This window comes from Pelophylax lessonae (genome assembly GCF_965119305.1).
Source record: "Pelophylax lessonae genome assembly, chromosome: 6".
NCBI lineage: Eukaryota > Metazoa > Chordata > Amphibia > Anura > Ranidae > Pelophylax > Pelophylax lessonae.
The window spans coordinates 255,846,067-255,864,234 of NC_138773.1; the positions used below are offsets into that span (position 1 = coordinate 255,846,067).

Sequence of the window (18,168 nt, forward strand, 5' to 3'; positions counted from 1 at the left end):
GAAGACCCCACTTCGCGCACAACATCTGGAAGACAGCCGGGTGGAGAGACCATTCCCCCTGATCCAGGGTCTGGCGACTCAGATAATCCGCCTGCCAGTTCTCCACCCCCGGAATGTGTACCGCCGATATCGCCGGGACATGAGTTTCGGCCCAAGAAAGAATGTCGGCCACTTCCCGAGCCGCTCGGGCACTCCTGGTGCCCCCTTGGTGATTGACGTAAGCCACCGCCGTGGCATTGTCCGTCTGCACCCGAACCGGACAGCCGCGCAGCCTGTCCGTCCAACGGTGAAGGCAGAGAGTTATCGCACGCAACTCCAGAATGTTGATCGGAAGGGAGGATTCCTCCTCCGAGCAAGTCCCCTGGGCGGACAGAACGCCCAGAACACCACCCCAGCCCGACAGGCTGGCATCTGTGGTGATCACCGTCCATGAAAGAGGACGAAAAGACTTTCCCCCCCGACACCGCCGGGGACTGGAGCCACCACAGAAGATCCCTTCTGGTGCGACAGCTCAACGAAATCTGGACATCCAGAGACTGCGGATGCCCGTCCCACTTGGACAGAATCTCCGCTTGGAGACCCCTCGTGTGAAACTGGGCAAAGGGAATCGCCTCGAAAGCCGAGACCATCAGACCCAGACACCGCATGCACTTCCGCAGGGATGAGCACGGAACGTCCCTGAGGGACTGGACTTCTCCCTGAAGAACCTTGATTTTGTCGTCTGGTAGGAAGACCTTCGCTTGGACCGAGTCCAGGATCATTCCCAAATAGGGAAGACGAACCGCCGGGCACAGTGTCGATTTTGGATAATTTATCGTCCAACCAAACTCCTGCAGAGTCTGCACCGTGACGGACAGATCCTTCTCCAGACCCTGGCTGGTCGCAGATCGAACCAGAATGTCGTCCAGATACCCCAGGACAGAGATGCCCTGGGCCCTTAACAAGGCCAGCAGTGGCGCAAGCACCTTGGTGAAAACCCGCGGAGCCGAAGCGAGGCCAAAAGGCAACGCCACAAATTGGTAGTGATCCTCCGCAATGGCGAATCGAAGGTACCTCTGATGACCCTCGAAAATGGGGATGTGTAGGTACGCATCCTTCAGATCGATGGAGGCCATGAATTCCCCCGGAACCAGGGCAGCCACCACCGACCGCAGAGATTCCATGCGGAACTTGCGAACCCGCACAAAGCGGTTTAGAGCCTTCAAGTCCAGAATTGGACGAACCTTGCCCTCCTTCCTGGGTACAGTGAACAGATTTGAATAGAACCCCCGAAATCTGTCCCGATGAGGCACCGGGACCACCACTCCCTGAACTCTCAGGTCCCGCACCGCCAGGTGCAGATCCCGCAAACGCTCCGGAGACAGTTGAAGATTTGAGGGAAAAAATCTGCTCTCCGGCCGAGAGAGAAACTCGATCTTGTAACCAGATCGAACGATTTCCTGAACCCACCTGTCCCGAACACGGGCCAGCCAAGGTTGTAGAAAACCGAGCAAGCGTCCCCCCACCCCAGAACCGGGTGAGGGCGCCCCTTCAGGCCGCACTGTTGTGGGCAGCGGATCCGGATTGGCCGGACTTCTGCTTACCTGTCCACGGCTTCTTTTGAGAGCCCTGACCTTTGAACGGTTTGCCCTTAAAGTGCGGCCGAAAGGCACGAAAGGACCCCTGAGAGGGCCGAAAGGAAGCATGCTTCTTACCAGGAGCCGACTTAGCCTTCTGGGATTGGGGTAAGAGCGTGCTCTTACCCCCAGGGATCCCCTTAATCAGAGTATCCAAGGATTCACCAAACAGACGAGAACCGTCATAAGGGAGATTGGCTAAAGTCTTGCGAGAAGATTGGTCCACCGACCAACACTTCAACCAAACCAAACGGCGAGACAACACCGCCACACCGTGTACACGTGCGGCCAACGGGACCATATCCAAGTCCGCATCGCACAAATACATGACACCCTGATGGATTTGATCCACCATGTCCAATGTCGCCTGCGGGGCTGAGTCAGCCACCAAAACGCGTCTAAGCACCTGCGTCCAACTCGCGACCGCCTGGGCCGCCATAAGGGAAGCAAACAGAGCTTTTAACATAGAACCCATAATAGAATAGGTATGACGGGCAAGAGACCCCAGCCTCTTGTCTGCGGCATCCCGGAATACCGGGGTATCCTCAGCAGGAATCGCAGTGGACTTATTCAGAACCGCGATCGCGTGATCCACAGGAGGTGGTACACACCAACGCTCGTCAGTAGCGGGCGTGAAGGGATAACGCAGTTTAAACCTACTGGGTACCGCAAAAGGTTTGCGAATATTACGCGATTGTTCCTTAACTGCGCTCTGAAAATCATCAGTGCAGGGAAAAACCTGCGATGTTTTGCGCCTTCTCTTTGTCCCATAAGCTGCCAAAGCAGCCGGCGGACACGGTTCATCTTGCAAGCGCAGCGTTTGTTTGATGGAAGCAACCAAGTCATCCATGAGTGCAAGCTCTTCAGACGAGCCAGGGGGAGAATTATCCACCCCTTCAACCTCAGCCTCCACCTCGGACCCCACAAGATCCAGGGAGGAACGGGACCCCGACAAGGAGACCCCGGCCATATCAGCCCCCGCACCATCACCCTCTGAACCAGAGGAAATTGAAACTCTGGACCTTTTTGTGGATTGAACAGCCACCAGCATTTGCACCTGGGCAGCAAGATTAGCCACAATCACAGCCAAATCCCCCCCTGGGGGAGAAACAGCAGTCTCCTGGCTACCCACCAATGTGGCAGGAAATTTGCCCTCCTGAGAATCCATTGCCCCACAAAACTTATGCTGACAAGAAAGGGTTAACTGCCCCCTTAACAAGCGCGGCGAGCGCAGCCCACCGCCACACACACAAGCCTAATGAGACCCCCACAGGGAGAGCACAGAAAACAGGCAATGGATACAGGCAGATAGAAAAGTCAAAAACCTGAGGGGACCCCTGTAGTAGCTGCTGCTGCGATCGGTGCACATCAGGAAAGAGGAAGTGATGCAATCAGGGCGCTCTTGTAAAGCCTATGAGAGGCTACAAGAAAATGGGCGCCCGCAATGAAAACCTGCGGCCGGGGGGATGCAGGCAAAATGGCGGCGCTTGGCGCCGAAAACGCCGCTCCCCGCTCTGCGATGTAACACATCACCCATGTAAAAATCAACATGGCAGGTCGCCGCAGCGACCGCTGTACAGTGCCCCCAACATGACCAAAGGCATGCCCCACAGCACACAGCGCTTCACACAGTAACAGGCAGAAACACAGTGCCACACAGCCCCCCCTCCTGCAGCCCACAGCGTGCAGGCAGAATGACAGGGAGCCAAATAGTGTGAATAGAGGCAGGTTACACAGTCCCAGACTGACACCCCCCCCGACAGACAGGTCCCCACATAAGTACACTTACCTTCTAATGACGCGGGGGACCCGCACAGGCGAACAAACCGCAGCACATGAGGCAGGGAGAGTCGCATCCAGGACGCACGAAACCGGGGTTAAGAAACCACACAGCGTCCAGTGAGGTAGCCACCTCACCAAGCATCCCTGCACCGAACAGGGATGGGTCGTTCACTGTGCCAGGAGCGATACCTGGCCGAACGCTCGATGGCAGGCCGGGAAAACCACTGACCCACAACCTGCGACCAGGGGGATCAGCCCGAGTCCCAGCCCGCACGAATCCTCTTCATCAGAAGAACTAACTAACGTTGACAAAATGAACAGCTAAGCAAACAGAGAGAAAAAACTCAAACAAAATCAAAAAAGAACAGAGAAAAGGCTGAGACAAATGCCCCAGCATAGAGACATCCAGCTACTCCTGACAAGCTAGACATTGAAACTGGAGTATGGATACAGGAAGTGGGAGGGTATTGACTGAGGGGACCACCCCCTGGGGGTGGGATGTGTTAAAACTTTTATATTGACATATTCTGTTGCCTAGCTACTCCTTCGGAGCAAAGTCTAATACCCCATTGTGACGAATATGAAGTGGGCGGCGACTGTCGGAGGACGTAAGAGAAAAACAGTTTTTTACCATGCAGGCTAGTATGAATGTAGCCTTAGTGATTCAAACGTGTTCAATCTCAGGATTCCATGATTACTTTACAATACATACAGTAGATGCATTATTACTGCATTCAGGAATAAGCTCTTACCTTGTGGCACACATCAATTGCATCAACATATCTCTTTGCCTTAAGGTAATTAAAAGCAAGTTTATATCCTGCAAATTAAAAAAAAATATATATTAAATATTAAAAAAAAATGTAATTCAAAAATAATATTGAAGTATTCAATGCTAATTTATTTAAAGGATCTAAAAACAAAACTTTTTTTTTTAGCTTTGGATAGAGCAAGGTAAGGTTAAATCCAGCTGGGTTTTTTTTCCATCTTGGGCTCATTAGAGAAATGTCACGTTGCTTATAAAGGACAGGAAGTGGGGGGAAAGGTCTCCAATGTGAGGGGAATCCCCTCTTAAGACATTTATTGCTGTAACAAGTTTTTTCACTGTAAGATTCTATTCCTGTTTTGGTGACAACTGAAAATTTTGGATTTTCCAATGCTTCAGTGGTGGTTGAGGCCGCAATTCTGGACTCCTATGAAGCTTTGCAATCCCTTCTGTACAGAGGTTCCAGAGCTTCTTATCCTCTCACTCCCACCATGCGAGCTATGATAAGGGCTTGGCACTGGACAAGGGTTTTGCACCCTTCGATGGCTGTCTACCCCTATTCTCAGTCTTATAGGTTAAATACTGCCTACATTTTTCGTTACTTACAACTACACCATGCCAACACCTCCCAGTTTGGGTTGGCAGTCATTACCCTTCAGGAAATGGACTTGGAGTCATTGCTCTGCACTGATTCCCCTCCAAAGACCCATTCTGTATTGTACAAAGCTGTACGTCCACCTCCTCCTGCAAGCCTAACTAAGTGCAGAGAACGATGGAAGATTGATGTTCCTTACCTGGACAATGATGTCTGGGATGGTGTTTACAGAGAGTGACAGTGCCCCCCCATTTATTTACCCGATTTTAAGCCTCTATTGTTGTGGAAGCTTGAAGATCTGTCGTTATCCTCCCTGTCTTATGATGTCAAATGCATTGATGTCTTCTAATCATATCTTCCCATGGGGGCTTTATCCCCCCCCCCCCCCCACAATGGTAAGTTCAAGAACCCTGCTTAGCCTGTCATTGCGGAGCTGTACCTATTTTATTATTTGTAATTTTTGCCTTTTTTTTCGCTCACTTTTGATGTAATTTGAATATTCAATAAAAAAAAAAAAAAGTGGATTTTTCCCTCAATCGCTGACAATGGACACCTAGAGAAAGTTTATCTCCCCACTGGGGACAAGGCAATAAAAAGCTGAAAGGGTTGCTAACCTTCCCTAATCAATGCCAAAAAAGTCGTGGCATTAGATACACAGCAATGGGAGATCTTTCTTCTTACATGGTTAACCACTAGCCAACCGGCCGCCGCATATATACTGCGGCAAAGTGGCGCTATTGCGCGAAACGGCGTACCTGTATGTCGTTTCATGCAATAGCCACTAGATGGAGTCGTTGGTCCGCCGTGATTGTCCCGATGTATGCCGGCCACCCGGGATCATCCCTGGGAGAGACAGAACGGTGATCTGCCTATGTAAACAAGGCAGATCGCCGTTCTGCAAGAGAACAAGATGGAGATCTTGTGTTCCTGCTCCAGGAACCAGGATCTCCGTCTTCCCCCAATCAGTGTAACCCCCCACAGTTAGAGTAAGCACACCTTAGGGAGACACTTAACCCTTTGATCACCCCTGATATTTAACCCCTTCCCTGCTAGTGTCATTAGTGTAGTGACAGTGCATTTTATTTTAGCACTGATCACTGTAATAATGTCACTGGTCCCCAGAAAGTGTCAAAAGTCTAAGATGTCCAAACTGTCCGTCGCAATCCTGCTAAAAATCGCTGATCGCTACCATCACTAGTAAAAAAATATAGATAAATAAAAATTCCATAAAAATATTGGATCGTTTATAGATGCTATAACGTTTGCGCAAAACAATCAATATGCGCTTATTGGGATTTTTTTTTTTTACCAAAAATATGTAGCAGAATACATATTGGCCTAAATTGATGAAAATATTAGATTTTTTAAATTTTTTTTATTGAATATATTTTATAGCAGAAAGTAAATAATATTGTGTTTTTTTTTTCAAAATTGTTGTTCTTTTTTTGTTTATAAAAATAAGAAAAAAAATAAAAACCGGACAGGTGATCAAATAACACCAAAAGAAAGCTCTATGTATGGGGAAATAAGGACATACATTTTATTTGGGTACAGCATCGCAAGACTGTGCAATTTTCAGTTAAAGTAAGGCAGTGCCGTATCGCAAAAAGTGGCCTGGTCATTAATGAGGTAAAACTTACCGGTCCAAAGTTGGTTAAACAAACCCACTGGCCTGCAGAGTACTAGCATGTTTAATCTGTTTCTGCTGGCTGCACCCATGTATGCAGCCTCTTGGCGGGTGGGCTTTAACACTGAGAGCCTGCATATATGAGGCCCTATGTAAACCCAAAACTGTGCTGAGAGTGTGCGCCCCGCGTGGCCCAGCACAGTCGACGTTGCGGACGAAAGCTCCCGATGCATGCTTGCGATCTGAAGCTTTCCGATCATGTGACCACTTCCTGTTATAGGGTGACGATGCACTTTCCTGGCTACAGATTGTGCTTCTGCGTTGTCAATCACACTCTCTCCCAATGAGAACTACAAGCAGTTGTTCCATTGCACATGCATGCTTTACTGCGGTCACCATCAAGAAAGTCCATTTTGAGAAATGACATGAGGTAGTTTCTGGAATGCATGTAGACAGAAAGTGGACACAAAGAGAGTGCCGGAAAATATTGTACCTTGCAGGGCAAAAGTACAAGTTTACCTAACTGCTGGCCTATCAGCTTCCCATGCTCACCTTTCTTTCACTACTATTTACAGCTCTTTTCAACCATCAGGATTGAAGAGCAATCCCCAGTATTTTCAGGCAAGTACGTGACTGATCTTTGCATGACAGTGCCGGTGCTTGGCTGCTCAGGCATTCAGTGCTGTCACGTAAAGAGTGAGGAGAGAATAATAATTTCTGTGTAACCCCTGAGCCACTATTGGCAATAGAACAGAGAGCAAATAGAGATGGCGGCATTTCTATGCACTGCAGAGTCCTTATGCTGCACAGCATTGTCTCAACTGACCACAAGCTACCAACCCAGCCGGACATGTAAGAGTACATACCACTAAGACTGTCCACACTTGTAGATTTCCCTCATCAAGCACCCCCCAGGCTGAACCAGAGAATTCAATTCACTTTGCCATTGATGCTAAACAGTGTGCATAGAGGAATACCCTCTGCTGGTTATTGTAATAGACAGCCACTGCTTCATCAGCTGCTGATTACCCAGAGAGAGTTCACTGCTTAGTGGATGCAGACTGGTTCTTTTTACCAAAATTGATCGAGAAATTGGCTTTAATCTGTTGTTTGGTGTCCAGATGAATCATACTGAGTTAGGTTATTTGCTGTGACTATGGAACAGCCCGTCTGTTGGTGGCCTTGGCCTATGAGTGCCCTTTCCCGGATACAATTGGAACAAATCTGTTGTGTGACTCTCCCTAAGAAAGTAATGACAGGCTGTTCTAATAGTGTGTGACATCATTTCTCTGCTCTTACCCACAGTGGGATTAGTGTGATTGCCGTACTTCCACGCCATTTCATAGTTGCTGGCTGCGTCTTTATACGCTTGTTCTTTCTCCATGATATAGCCTGTGTATTCGTAAGCCTTGCAGCATGACTGGAACAGGAATGAATAACATGAATTGGATATCAAATGACACATTATTTATAGGGACTGCTCACGTGTTAGTCTTGAATATCAAATAAATTAAACTACTATTTGGTGGCTTTAAATTAAAAGTTACCATGTTTTTGAACAGTGCATCTCTTACAAGTGCAAAAACATAGATCTCAATTCTCCCTCTTTTGGATCTTCACTATTGTAAATCTCTGTGTCCCTCTTTCCTCTGTAACTAATACTCTTAAAATACAACTCCAAGCAGAAATATTAGACACACATTAAAGTGGTATTAAACCCAAAAATATAAATATATTGAAGCTTACTAATCCGATCTGGCAAGCAACACACCTCCTGTTTTGAAGTGCCCCCACTCTGGATTAAAGAATACAGGGGGCACCATTGACAGCAGCATTGTCAGTCTAGGGGGAGGAGGAGTGTTAGATGGACAAGTCACATGACAGCAGCCGGGGAGGGGTGTCATGGCCGCATTGCTGGAAGATGGAGATTCATATTTCTGGGGGTTTAGTTTCACTTTATGTTGGCCATACACTGCAGGCTGAACGGAAAAAAAAATCAAACAGACCCCCCCCCTCCTCCACGCAGCAAGAAAGGACAACTCTCCACTGTGCCTATTGTATTCTAAATGCCAGCACCAGTGGCTGTCGAATACTTGAACAGTAGCTTTGACTTTTCAATCAACAGATATTGGATGGGAAGGGGGCCAACAGGCCTTCCATGGCCTTGCATGATAAACTTTAAGGTCAATTTAATGGCCTGCATCCATTGACTGCAGTTGGAGGCTTATCTCACATGATGTCCTATTTTACTCGTTTAGCAATCATGATGTCACAGGTTTTTATATTCTTCGATCTCTTTTGAGTGTCAGCAGGAAAACTCATACTTTACATCCAAATTGAGCAGTCAGGATGGAACTGCTAGCAGATGCCTGTGTGAAAATCTTTTACATTACATACAGTGCAATTATAGCAAGTGTTGGCTATACCGTGTCTTTGTCAAGGCCAAAACGACATGCCTTATCTTAGTATGAGGTTCAGCTACACAATTCCCACTTTGTTGGCTACAAACCTTATTATGTCGCAGACAGCGTTTTAGCAACTCGCCTGCCATGTCGTATTTGCCTGACTGAATGTAAATGTCCGCCAGTAATAGTAAACTCTTCTCAAACTCCTCTGCCTCTGCTGGGTTCCAGTTCATTTTCGCAATGCGTTTCAGTTGGTTTCTTGCTCTTGGGGTTTGCTTTAATATCATGTAAGCAGTGGCCATTCCCAAAAGTGCTGGCACATGGTCTTTCTGGAAGAGTGAGAGAAAATTCCTCTAGTAATAATACAAAGAGTAACCATGTGCAGTAACCTGAAGCAATAAATAAAAATTCATTTTTCACCCTATTAGAGAAGTCAGAAAAATATAGATATTTGACAGTTAGTTAATATGGATTACTGCACTTTGCTGTAGCAAGCCTGTTTGTGCATAGATACAGTATATGTTAATTTAAAAAAATATCTCTGGTCTAACTGAATAGCAGAGTACGGTTTTAAAGTAGAACTAAACCCATCAATTTAATGGTTCAAAGTGGAGCACCACCCAAAAGGGGAAGCTCCGCTTGTTTGCCTACTCCCCCTCCCTCTGGCTGCCATATTTGGGACCTTTCGGCTTACCTGGTTTTGACAGGTACCCACTCTCCTTTCTGGCTTATCTCGGGGCGGCAGAACCCTGAGAGCCAATTGGAAAATCCTCTTGGGTGAAGACGCAGCTGGATTCGTAGACAGGTGGGTGTCCTAATATTAAAAGTCAGCAGCCACAGTATTTGTAGCTGATGACTTAATTTTTTTTGAAGGAGCCTGGAGCTCCGCTTTAAAAAAAAGTTGCATTCCCAGCATGCCAGGAATTTATTTGTCACATTTGCTTGTGCTTTAAATCAAACTGTCAAACCATTAAATGGCTGGTGTTAGAACTGATCACATGTGCAGCACCATGGCAGTTGCAGATCAGAGGTTAGGATGGCAACCTCCTTGGCCAAAAAGGATAGAAGGGATTAGTTCAGATTTAAAATGACAACCTGCTTAAAGCAGAAGCAAAGCCTAATACATTAAATTCTCCCCTGCAATCATTAATGTCAGCGGAGTTTAGCCTTATGTGTCAAAATGAAAAAGTCCCAGCTTTTCCACCTTTATTTTGCAGTTTTCAGTGCTGTCACATGGACTTCAATTCCTCTTCTTGCTGAGTCCAAGAACAGCAAGTGGGTTTGGTTACTGAAAGCCAATGACTTTCAGCTTTGATCCAATTTTACACTCTCTGGATCAAAGTTGCATCAAAGTAGTGCAGGCACCTTTTCAAAGTCGCTGATTTTCAAAGAGGCATAGATGGGAACAGGTGCCATTGAAATCCATGGGCTGTGACTTGTCATGCATCTTTATGTCCAGAATCGCATGACAAGTCGTGGAAACTGAGCCTAAAACTCATTACTCACATGTAATTAGCAATATAGATCGATCTGTATCCTTCTAAACTTTAAAAAAATGTACCTTATTTTTTTCATATATTGCGCCAGTCACCTGACCCTCCTCCCTCTCTCCCCCTCTCCGAAGAAGCTGCTGGCCTAAACGAGGCTATGAAGACAGGAGTTCATGTTGAAGGATAGGAGGGATTGGGGGTGGGGCGGGGCAGGTCTAGGCATGCCATGTCAGGTCTAGGCCATGTCTAAGTAAGGCCGACACGCTTTTCAGGAAGTGAAAGACAGCTTAGCAAATTTAGATAAAGGGAGATAGCGTTGTCGGTGAAGAACAGGAAGAAGCTAATTGTCTAGTTCAGATGAGACTTTCTAAGCTACACAATCAGCTTTCCAGAAAATTAATAATATCAAAGATAAAGATATTTAACATACTATTAATAAAAAAAAAAAACAATTTTTGGCTGGAGTTTCCCTTTAAAGAAAATGTAACAATTAAACACTTTTACCTATGTTCCTTGAAACCATAGAGAGATGTTAAATGTGAAGTCAAGTTAATGACACCTTGAAAATGTTTGAATCTGCCCAACCACTAAATATACCAGTAACGGAACCGCCGACCCACACTGTACTTGTGGTCTTCCCTCAGTATACGGCTTTCCACAGTCGTGAACATAGATATCAAATCCTAGCCGCCCCCAAACAAAGCTAGCCGACAACTTAGCTTGTACAAGTTTTGGAACCTTCTCCTCTATTGAACAGTTTCACACTCAATTTATACACACATGAGCACATCCCCCTCCTGATAAAATTACTACACACAGGTCAGGGGTTGCCTGACTACATTATCCTATGCAGATGAAATTGTATACAGAAATAGAATTAACATATCTAAAGAACAACCAACACAAACAGTATATTTCCACTCAGCAACTAATAGATGACAGTGATTTAAAGCGGAGTTCCACCCTGTAATTTTTTTTTTTTTAAAAATACTCCCGGGACAGTCAGGGCTAGTACATTCCACAATGGCTAGCCTCTGATCTGTCCCGGGTTGCACTTAGCTGTTAGGACAAATACTTACCTTGAAAACGTCTTGTCCAGCGCTGCCATCTCAGATGTGGGCAGCTTGAAGCCAGTGCGATCCTCTTCTGCGTCCTCTTCCGCCTTCTTCGGTCCCTCGATGCCCTGCGCCGGCCCCGACGTCACTTCCGGTGCGCGCGCATCATCCCTCCACAGCTTCTGGGCATGCCCAGAAGCCGTTTAGAAGTGAATGACGCGCGCGCCCCGGAACTGACGTCGGGGCCGGTGCAGGCGCAATGAGCTATGACGTTCAGCTCCCAGGAATCATTGCAGAGCCAGGAAGTGACGACGGGCCGCGGCCGAGGAAGGAGGAAGAAGGAAGTAAGGTAAGTATATTTTCTTCGCTACGAGGTAAGTAAAAAAAAAAAAATATGTGATTATCCATTTCTTTTTCAGGTGACCCGGATTAGAAGATGGAGGTAAGTATTAAAATAGGGTGGAACTCCACTTTAATCAACCTGAGGCAATTAACCAGTTCCCGCCTGCGCTATAGCCAAAACACGGCTACAGCGCGGGCTCTAATTTCCGGGAGGCCGTCTTTAAACGGCCTCCCAGTAACAGGCTCCCCGCACGCGCATCAGGGAAAATCTGTGTCGGCCGTGTCCCTTGGACACAGCCAATCACAGATCGTGGTGAATGGCCAATCACAGCGGCCATTTACCACATGATCAGAACATCCAATGAGAGATGATCTCAAATGTAAACATATGAGATTTTTCTCTCATTGCCAGCTCACCTTCCTCACACAGAGACTGGGTGTGAGGAAGAGGAGAGCCGATCAGCGGTAAGGGGACACAGAGAAATGTAATCAGGGCACTGATCACCAGTGGCCTGATTACACAAGAGGGAAATAAAATACATCAGTGCCTGCTCATCTAGGCACTGATGGGCACTGACTAGCAGCACTATGGGCACTGAGTGTGGGCACTGATGGTGCTGCCCATCAGTGCTCATCAGTGTCACCCACCAGTGTCCATCAGTGCCACCCACCAGTGTCCATCAATGCCACCTCTCAGTGCCCATCAGTGCCGCCTCTCAGTGCCCAGCAGTGCCACCTCTCAGTGCCCAGAAGTGCCACCTCTCAGTGCCCAGAAGTGCCAACTCTCAGTGCCCAGCAGTGCCACCTATCAGTGTTCATCAGTGCCACCTATCAGTGCCACCTATCAGTGCGGCATATTAGTACCTCCTCATCAATGCCCATAAGTGCCACCTCATCAGTGCCCATCAGTGCAGCCTATCAGTGCCCATCAGTGCCGCCTCATCAGCGCACATCACATTTACTCACAGAAAATAAGAAAAACTTTTTTTTTTTTTTTTTTTTTTTAATTTTCTGTCTTTTTTTCTTTTTTTTTTGTAAGAAATAAAAAACCCAGAGGTGATTAAATACCACCAAAAGAAAGCTATATTTGTGTGAAAAAAAATGATAAAAATGTCATATGGGTGCAGTGTAGCATGACCGCGCAATTGTCATTCAAAGCGTGAGAGTGCTGAAAGCTGAAAATCGGTCTGGGCAGGAAGGGGGCGAAAGTGCACTTTAGGCAAGTGGTTAAGTAGCAGACGGCCGTCCTCGAGCTCCAGCAATACAATACACAAACAATAGGCATAAATACAGAACCTATTGTAGATAACAGGTGAGTACATCAGCATATTCAACGATCTCTGGAAGACAAGTGGTTGAGCTGATGATATAAGCATATTGTCTGTCTTTCATTCCCAGTGACAGTGAGTACTGTCACAATACCATTGTGACAGTACAACCTACAGTGCATCTGGAAAGTATTCACAGCGCTTCACTTTTTCCACATTTTATGTTACTGCCTTTTTCCAAAATGGATTTAACAAATTATTTTACTCAAATTTCTACAAACAATACCCCATAATGACAACGTAAAAGAAGTTTGTTTGAAATCTTTGCAAATTTATAAAAAATAAAAAACACAAAAAAATCCCACGTACATACGTGTACATGTACTTTGTTCAATACTTTATTGAAGCACCTTTTGCACAAATTACAGCCTCAAGTCTGTTTGAGTATGATGCTACAAGTTTGGCGCACGTATTTTTGGGCAGTTTCTCCTATTCTTCTTTGCAGGACCTCTCAAGTTGCATCAGGTTGGATGGGGAGCGCCGCTGTACAGCCATTTTCAGATCTCTCCAGAGATGTTCAATCGGGTCCAAGTCTGGGCTCTGGCTGGGCCATTCAAGGACATTCACAGAGTTGTCCTGTAGCAACTCCTTTGTTATATTGGCTTAGGGTCGTTGTCCTGGTGGAAAATAAACCTTCGCCCCAGTTTGAGGTCCAGAGCACTCTGGAGCAGGTTTTCATCAAGGATGTCTACATTGCTGCATTCATCTTTCCCCTCAAACCTGACTAGTCTTCCAGTTCCTGTCTCTGAAAAACATCTCCACAGCATGATGCTGCCCCCACCATGCTTCACTGTAGGGATAGTATTAGCCAGGTGATGAGCGGGGCCTGAATTCCTCCAGACACATGATGCTTGCCATTCAGGCCATAGAGTTCAATCTTTGTTTAATTAAACCAGATAATTTTGTTTCTCATGGTCTGAGAGTCTTTCAGGTGCCTTTTGGCAAACTCCAGGCAGGCTGTCATGTGCCTTTTACTGAGGAGTGGCTTCCATCTGGCCACTCTACCATACAGGCCTGATTGGTGGAGTGCTGCAGAGATGGTGGTTCTTCTGGAAGGTTCTTCTCTGTCCACAGAGAAACGATGGAGCTCTGTCAGATAGACCATCAGGTCCTTGGTCAACTCTCCCTAATTAAAGTCCTTCTCCTCTGATCGCACAGTTTGGCCGGCCGGCCCACTCTAGGAAGTCCTGGTGGTTCCAAACGTATTCCATTTACAGATGATTGAGGCCACTATGCTCAATGGGGCATTCAATGCTGCAGACATTTTTCTGTACTCCTTCCCAGATCTGTGCCTCGATACAATCCTGTCTTGGAGGTCTACAGTCAATTCCTTGGACTTCATGGCTTGGTTTGTGCTCTGATATGCACTGTTAACTGTGGGACCTTATATAGACAGGTGTGTGCCTTTCCAAATTATGTCCAATCAACTGAATTTTCCACAGGTGGACTCCAATCAAGTTGAAGAAACATCTCAAGGATGATTAGTGGAAATAGGATGCATCTGAGCTCAATTTTGAGTGTCATGGCAAAGGCTGTGAATACTTACAGTATGTACATGTGATTTTTTTGTTTTTTTATTTTTAATAAATTTGCAAAGATTTCAAATAAACTTCTTTCACGTTGTCATTGTGGAGTATTGTTTGAAGAATTGAGGAAAATAATGAATTTAATCAATTTTGGAATAAGGCTGTAACATAACAAAATGTGGAAAAAGTGAAGCGCTGTGAATACTTTCCGGATGCACTGTATATAAGGTATAACGTGAGAAATTTCTGTAATGTCCTAGTAAGAAAGCGTTTTTCTTTGCTTCGCGCATGTTGAGCTATGATGTTCTTTGGAGCAGCCTATGTACACCAGTCCTATTTTTCAAATTCTTTTACATGTTCCTATTATTTAAAGCTGAAGTTTGGCCAGGAATCACCCCCTACCACCGAAACTAAACTTTATTCCCCCAATCCCCTGTAGCTAACCCCCAGTATATCTAAATTCCAAGCGTCCCAAACACCAGTCTTGTTGCTTCCCATAGGAATGTCATCCTGCCACTGTTGAGTCCAATGGGAAGTGTCCATGTTACCAGGACCTAAAGAGTGTCAGGATGGCATCCAGACAAGGGACAAGAGGAAGCAACAAGACTGGTCCTCTGTGAGCCTGGAATACAGAGGTTGTCCACTTGTCTTTATTTTTTTTTTTCAAATATTTTATTTATGCGAGATCACACTTACAGGTTATTTACAAATCAATACATCATTTTTCTTGCATATCCATCACTTTAATGTGATATATCAACAAAACCGAAACAAAACAAAACCCAAAAAGAAAAAAAAAAAAAAGGAAAAGGGGGGAAGGGGAGGCCACCTTGGATTCACCCAGAATAGTACTACTCAAACCTAGGGACTAATTCCCTGACCTTCTAACTCAGTAATGGCTGTTAAACTCTCGGAGCATAGTAAATTCTTCCCCCGTTCTGTTAAGACAAACCTGTTCCATGCGCCCCATGTTTTATTATAAAATTGCTTTTTAAATTGTGCAGAGAGACGCAAGTCTTCCATTTTATTAATATCTTCAATTTTTCGGGCACAATCACTGATCGTTGGAGGAAGAGGTGTTTTCCAACGTAAGGGTATACAAGATTTAGCTGCGTTCAAAATATGGAACAGGATGGATTTCCTGTAACTCTCAAAGGGCAGGGTGGAAACATGCAGTAAAAAAAAAACCGCATTATTCGGGATCTCCCTCTCAGAGAATTCTTGGGCTAACGCATACACCTCTCCCCAGAAATGAGCCAGACGAGGGCATTCCCAAAAAATATGTAAGATGGTCCCCGGTTCCTCCTGGCATCGCCAGCACTGATCTGAGAGACTTGCAGAAAACGTATTCAATAAAAAAGGCACCCGGTACCATCTCGTAAGTAATTTATAATTCATTTCCTTCACTTTGGTACAAACGGGGGTTTCCAATGCCAATGTAATGATATCCCTTTCTTGTTTCACCGTGAACCTACAGTTAAGATCTCTTTCCCATTTATCCAGGCAGGGTAATCGTTTGCCCTCTGGAGGCAACGCCAATAAATGGTAAACTTTAGATAATAAATTCGGTAGTACGTCATTACCCACACAGTATTTTTCAAACGACGTTAGGTCCCTAGTCAATGACTTAGGAGCAGGAAGAGTTTGTAAAAAGTGATGCAGCTGGATGGCGTTCCAAAATGGTAGACGATAGGGGCCGGATGGGTCGGTAAGGCCTACGATAGTAGGCCAGTTATTGTCCCAAATGAAAGTTGAGGCCTGTCCAAAACCCTTTTTCTTCAAGTCTCGTAAAGGTTGAACTGTAATCCCCGGGGCAAAGGCTGGGTTACCCAGTACTGGAATCAGTGGAGAATCAACTGAAGTTAGCACTGATCGTTTTATTAGTGATCTCGCGACCTTTAAAGTTGAACCGATTATAGGGTGTTGCACAATATCTTGGGGTAGATATTTATAACACCATATAGCCCCTCCTAAGTCTGCCTCTGATTGTAGTTGTTCAATCTGTGCCCATTGTTTAAAGCTGGAATGTCGTCTCCAGTCAATAATTCTTCCTAAGTGCGATGCCTGATAATATTTATAAACATCTGGGAGAGCTAAACCACCTTTTGACTTAGGCCAAGAAAGCTGGGCACGGGAGATACGAGGTTTTTTTTTGGCCCAAATGAAGCGAGTAAATAGCGAGTGAACTTTTTTAAAAAAAGAGGGGGGGATGGCAATCGGTAGTGTCTGGAATAAATAGAGCAACTTAGGGAGTATGCACATCTTTAAAAGATTGCATCTCCCGAACCATGAATGTAACCCTGTTTGCCAACCTTCCAAGAGTCCGCTTATACTGGTTAGTTGAGCGGGGAAATTGACCTTATAAGTTGCGACTAAGTCCGAAGGGATGTCTACGCCCAGGTACTGAAGAGCTATATCAGTCCATCTAAACGATGTAGTGGATTTAAGATGGAAGAGTGCACTAGACGTTATACCAATACCCATGGCTTCCGATTTGTTATAGTTTATTTTCAGATTAGATAATCTTCCGTAAATATCGAATTCACGTAAGAGATTTGGTATGGAAGTCATTGGTTTTGTTAGTGAGAATAATAGGTCATCGGCATATGCCGAGACCTTGTGCTCCGTCTTCTCTACCGAAATCCCTGAGATATCGGAATTTAAGCGTACCCTACGTATAAAGGGTTCTAAGGTCAAAACAAAAAGTAAGGGGTATAACGGGCAACCCTGACGCGTGCCATTAACTATATGGAACGAGTCAGAGAGAAGCCCGTTAGCCTTTACTTGCGCTGAAGGGTCAGAGTAGACTTGGGAGATCCAGGATATCATATTTGCCCCCAAGCCAATCTGTCGTAAGACTGCAAACATGAACCGCCAGTTGACCCGGTCGAAAGCTTTTTCAGCATCGGTGCTCAAAAAAATGCTAGGTGTATTAGATTTCGCAGCTATATGAACAAGATTTAGTACTTTAATAGTATTATCTCTTGCCTCCCTCTTTGGGATAAATCCCACTTGGTCCAAATGGATCAATGATTCCAGATGGGGCGAGAGTCGTAGTGCCAGGAGTTTCGTGAAAATTTTCAAATCAGAATTTAAAAGGGATATTGGGCGATAGCTGCCGCATACTGATAACTCCTTCCCTTCTTTTGGGATAAGGGATATATGAGCCCTCAGGGTGTCAGGGTGAAGAGAAGCACTCAGTCCTAAATCATTGAATAGGGAAACCATATGAGGGCCAAGTATCGGAAAAAATTTACAATAATAAGATACTGAAAAACCGTCAGGCCCAGGAGCCGAATCCAGCTTCATGGAGTTTAGTGCACACCTTAGTTCCTCTAGAGATATTTTCTTCTCAAGTTCTTGTTGAACTTCTGGCGAGAGAGCTGGGAGCTCAGCTGACGTAATATATTCGTCCATTTGGGATAACGGTACCTTACTATCTGGTAAATCATATAAAGATGCAAAAAAATCGCGAAAGGTCTGAGTTATCTGTTGTGGCAGGGACATTTTCTGTCCTGATGGGGTAAGAATATGCGGGATATACGCTACCCGCCTCTGTTCCCGTACTGAGTGTGCCAATAGTTTTCCACATTTATCTCCTGAGATGTAGGTATGCTGACGGCACTTCTGCAGGTC

At 45.6% G+C, this 18,168-nt stretch overlaps 1 protein-coding gene across 1 annotated transcript in view; it reads right to left on the reverse strand.

Annotated features, from left to right (window-relative positions):
• Window positions 1-18,168, reverse strand: part of TTC21B (tetratricopeptide repeat domain 21B) — a 146,495-nt gene that overhangs the window by 10,049 nt on the left and 118,278 nt on the right. The window contains exons 26-28 of the mRNA XM_082260063.1: window positions 8,896-9,120; window positions 7,686-7,806; window positions 4,151-4,218 (exon numbers count right to left, since the gene is read on the reverse strand). Coding sequence (XP_082116189.1) covers window positions 4,151-4,218; window positions 7,686-7,806; window positions 8,896-9,120 — 414 coding nt within the window. The remainder of the gene's footprint in view (window positions 1-4,150; window positions 4,219-7,685; window positions 7,807-8,895; window positions 9,121-18,168) is intronic.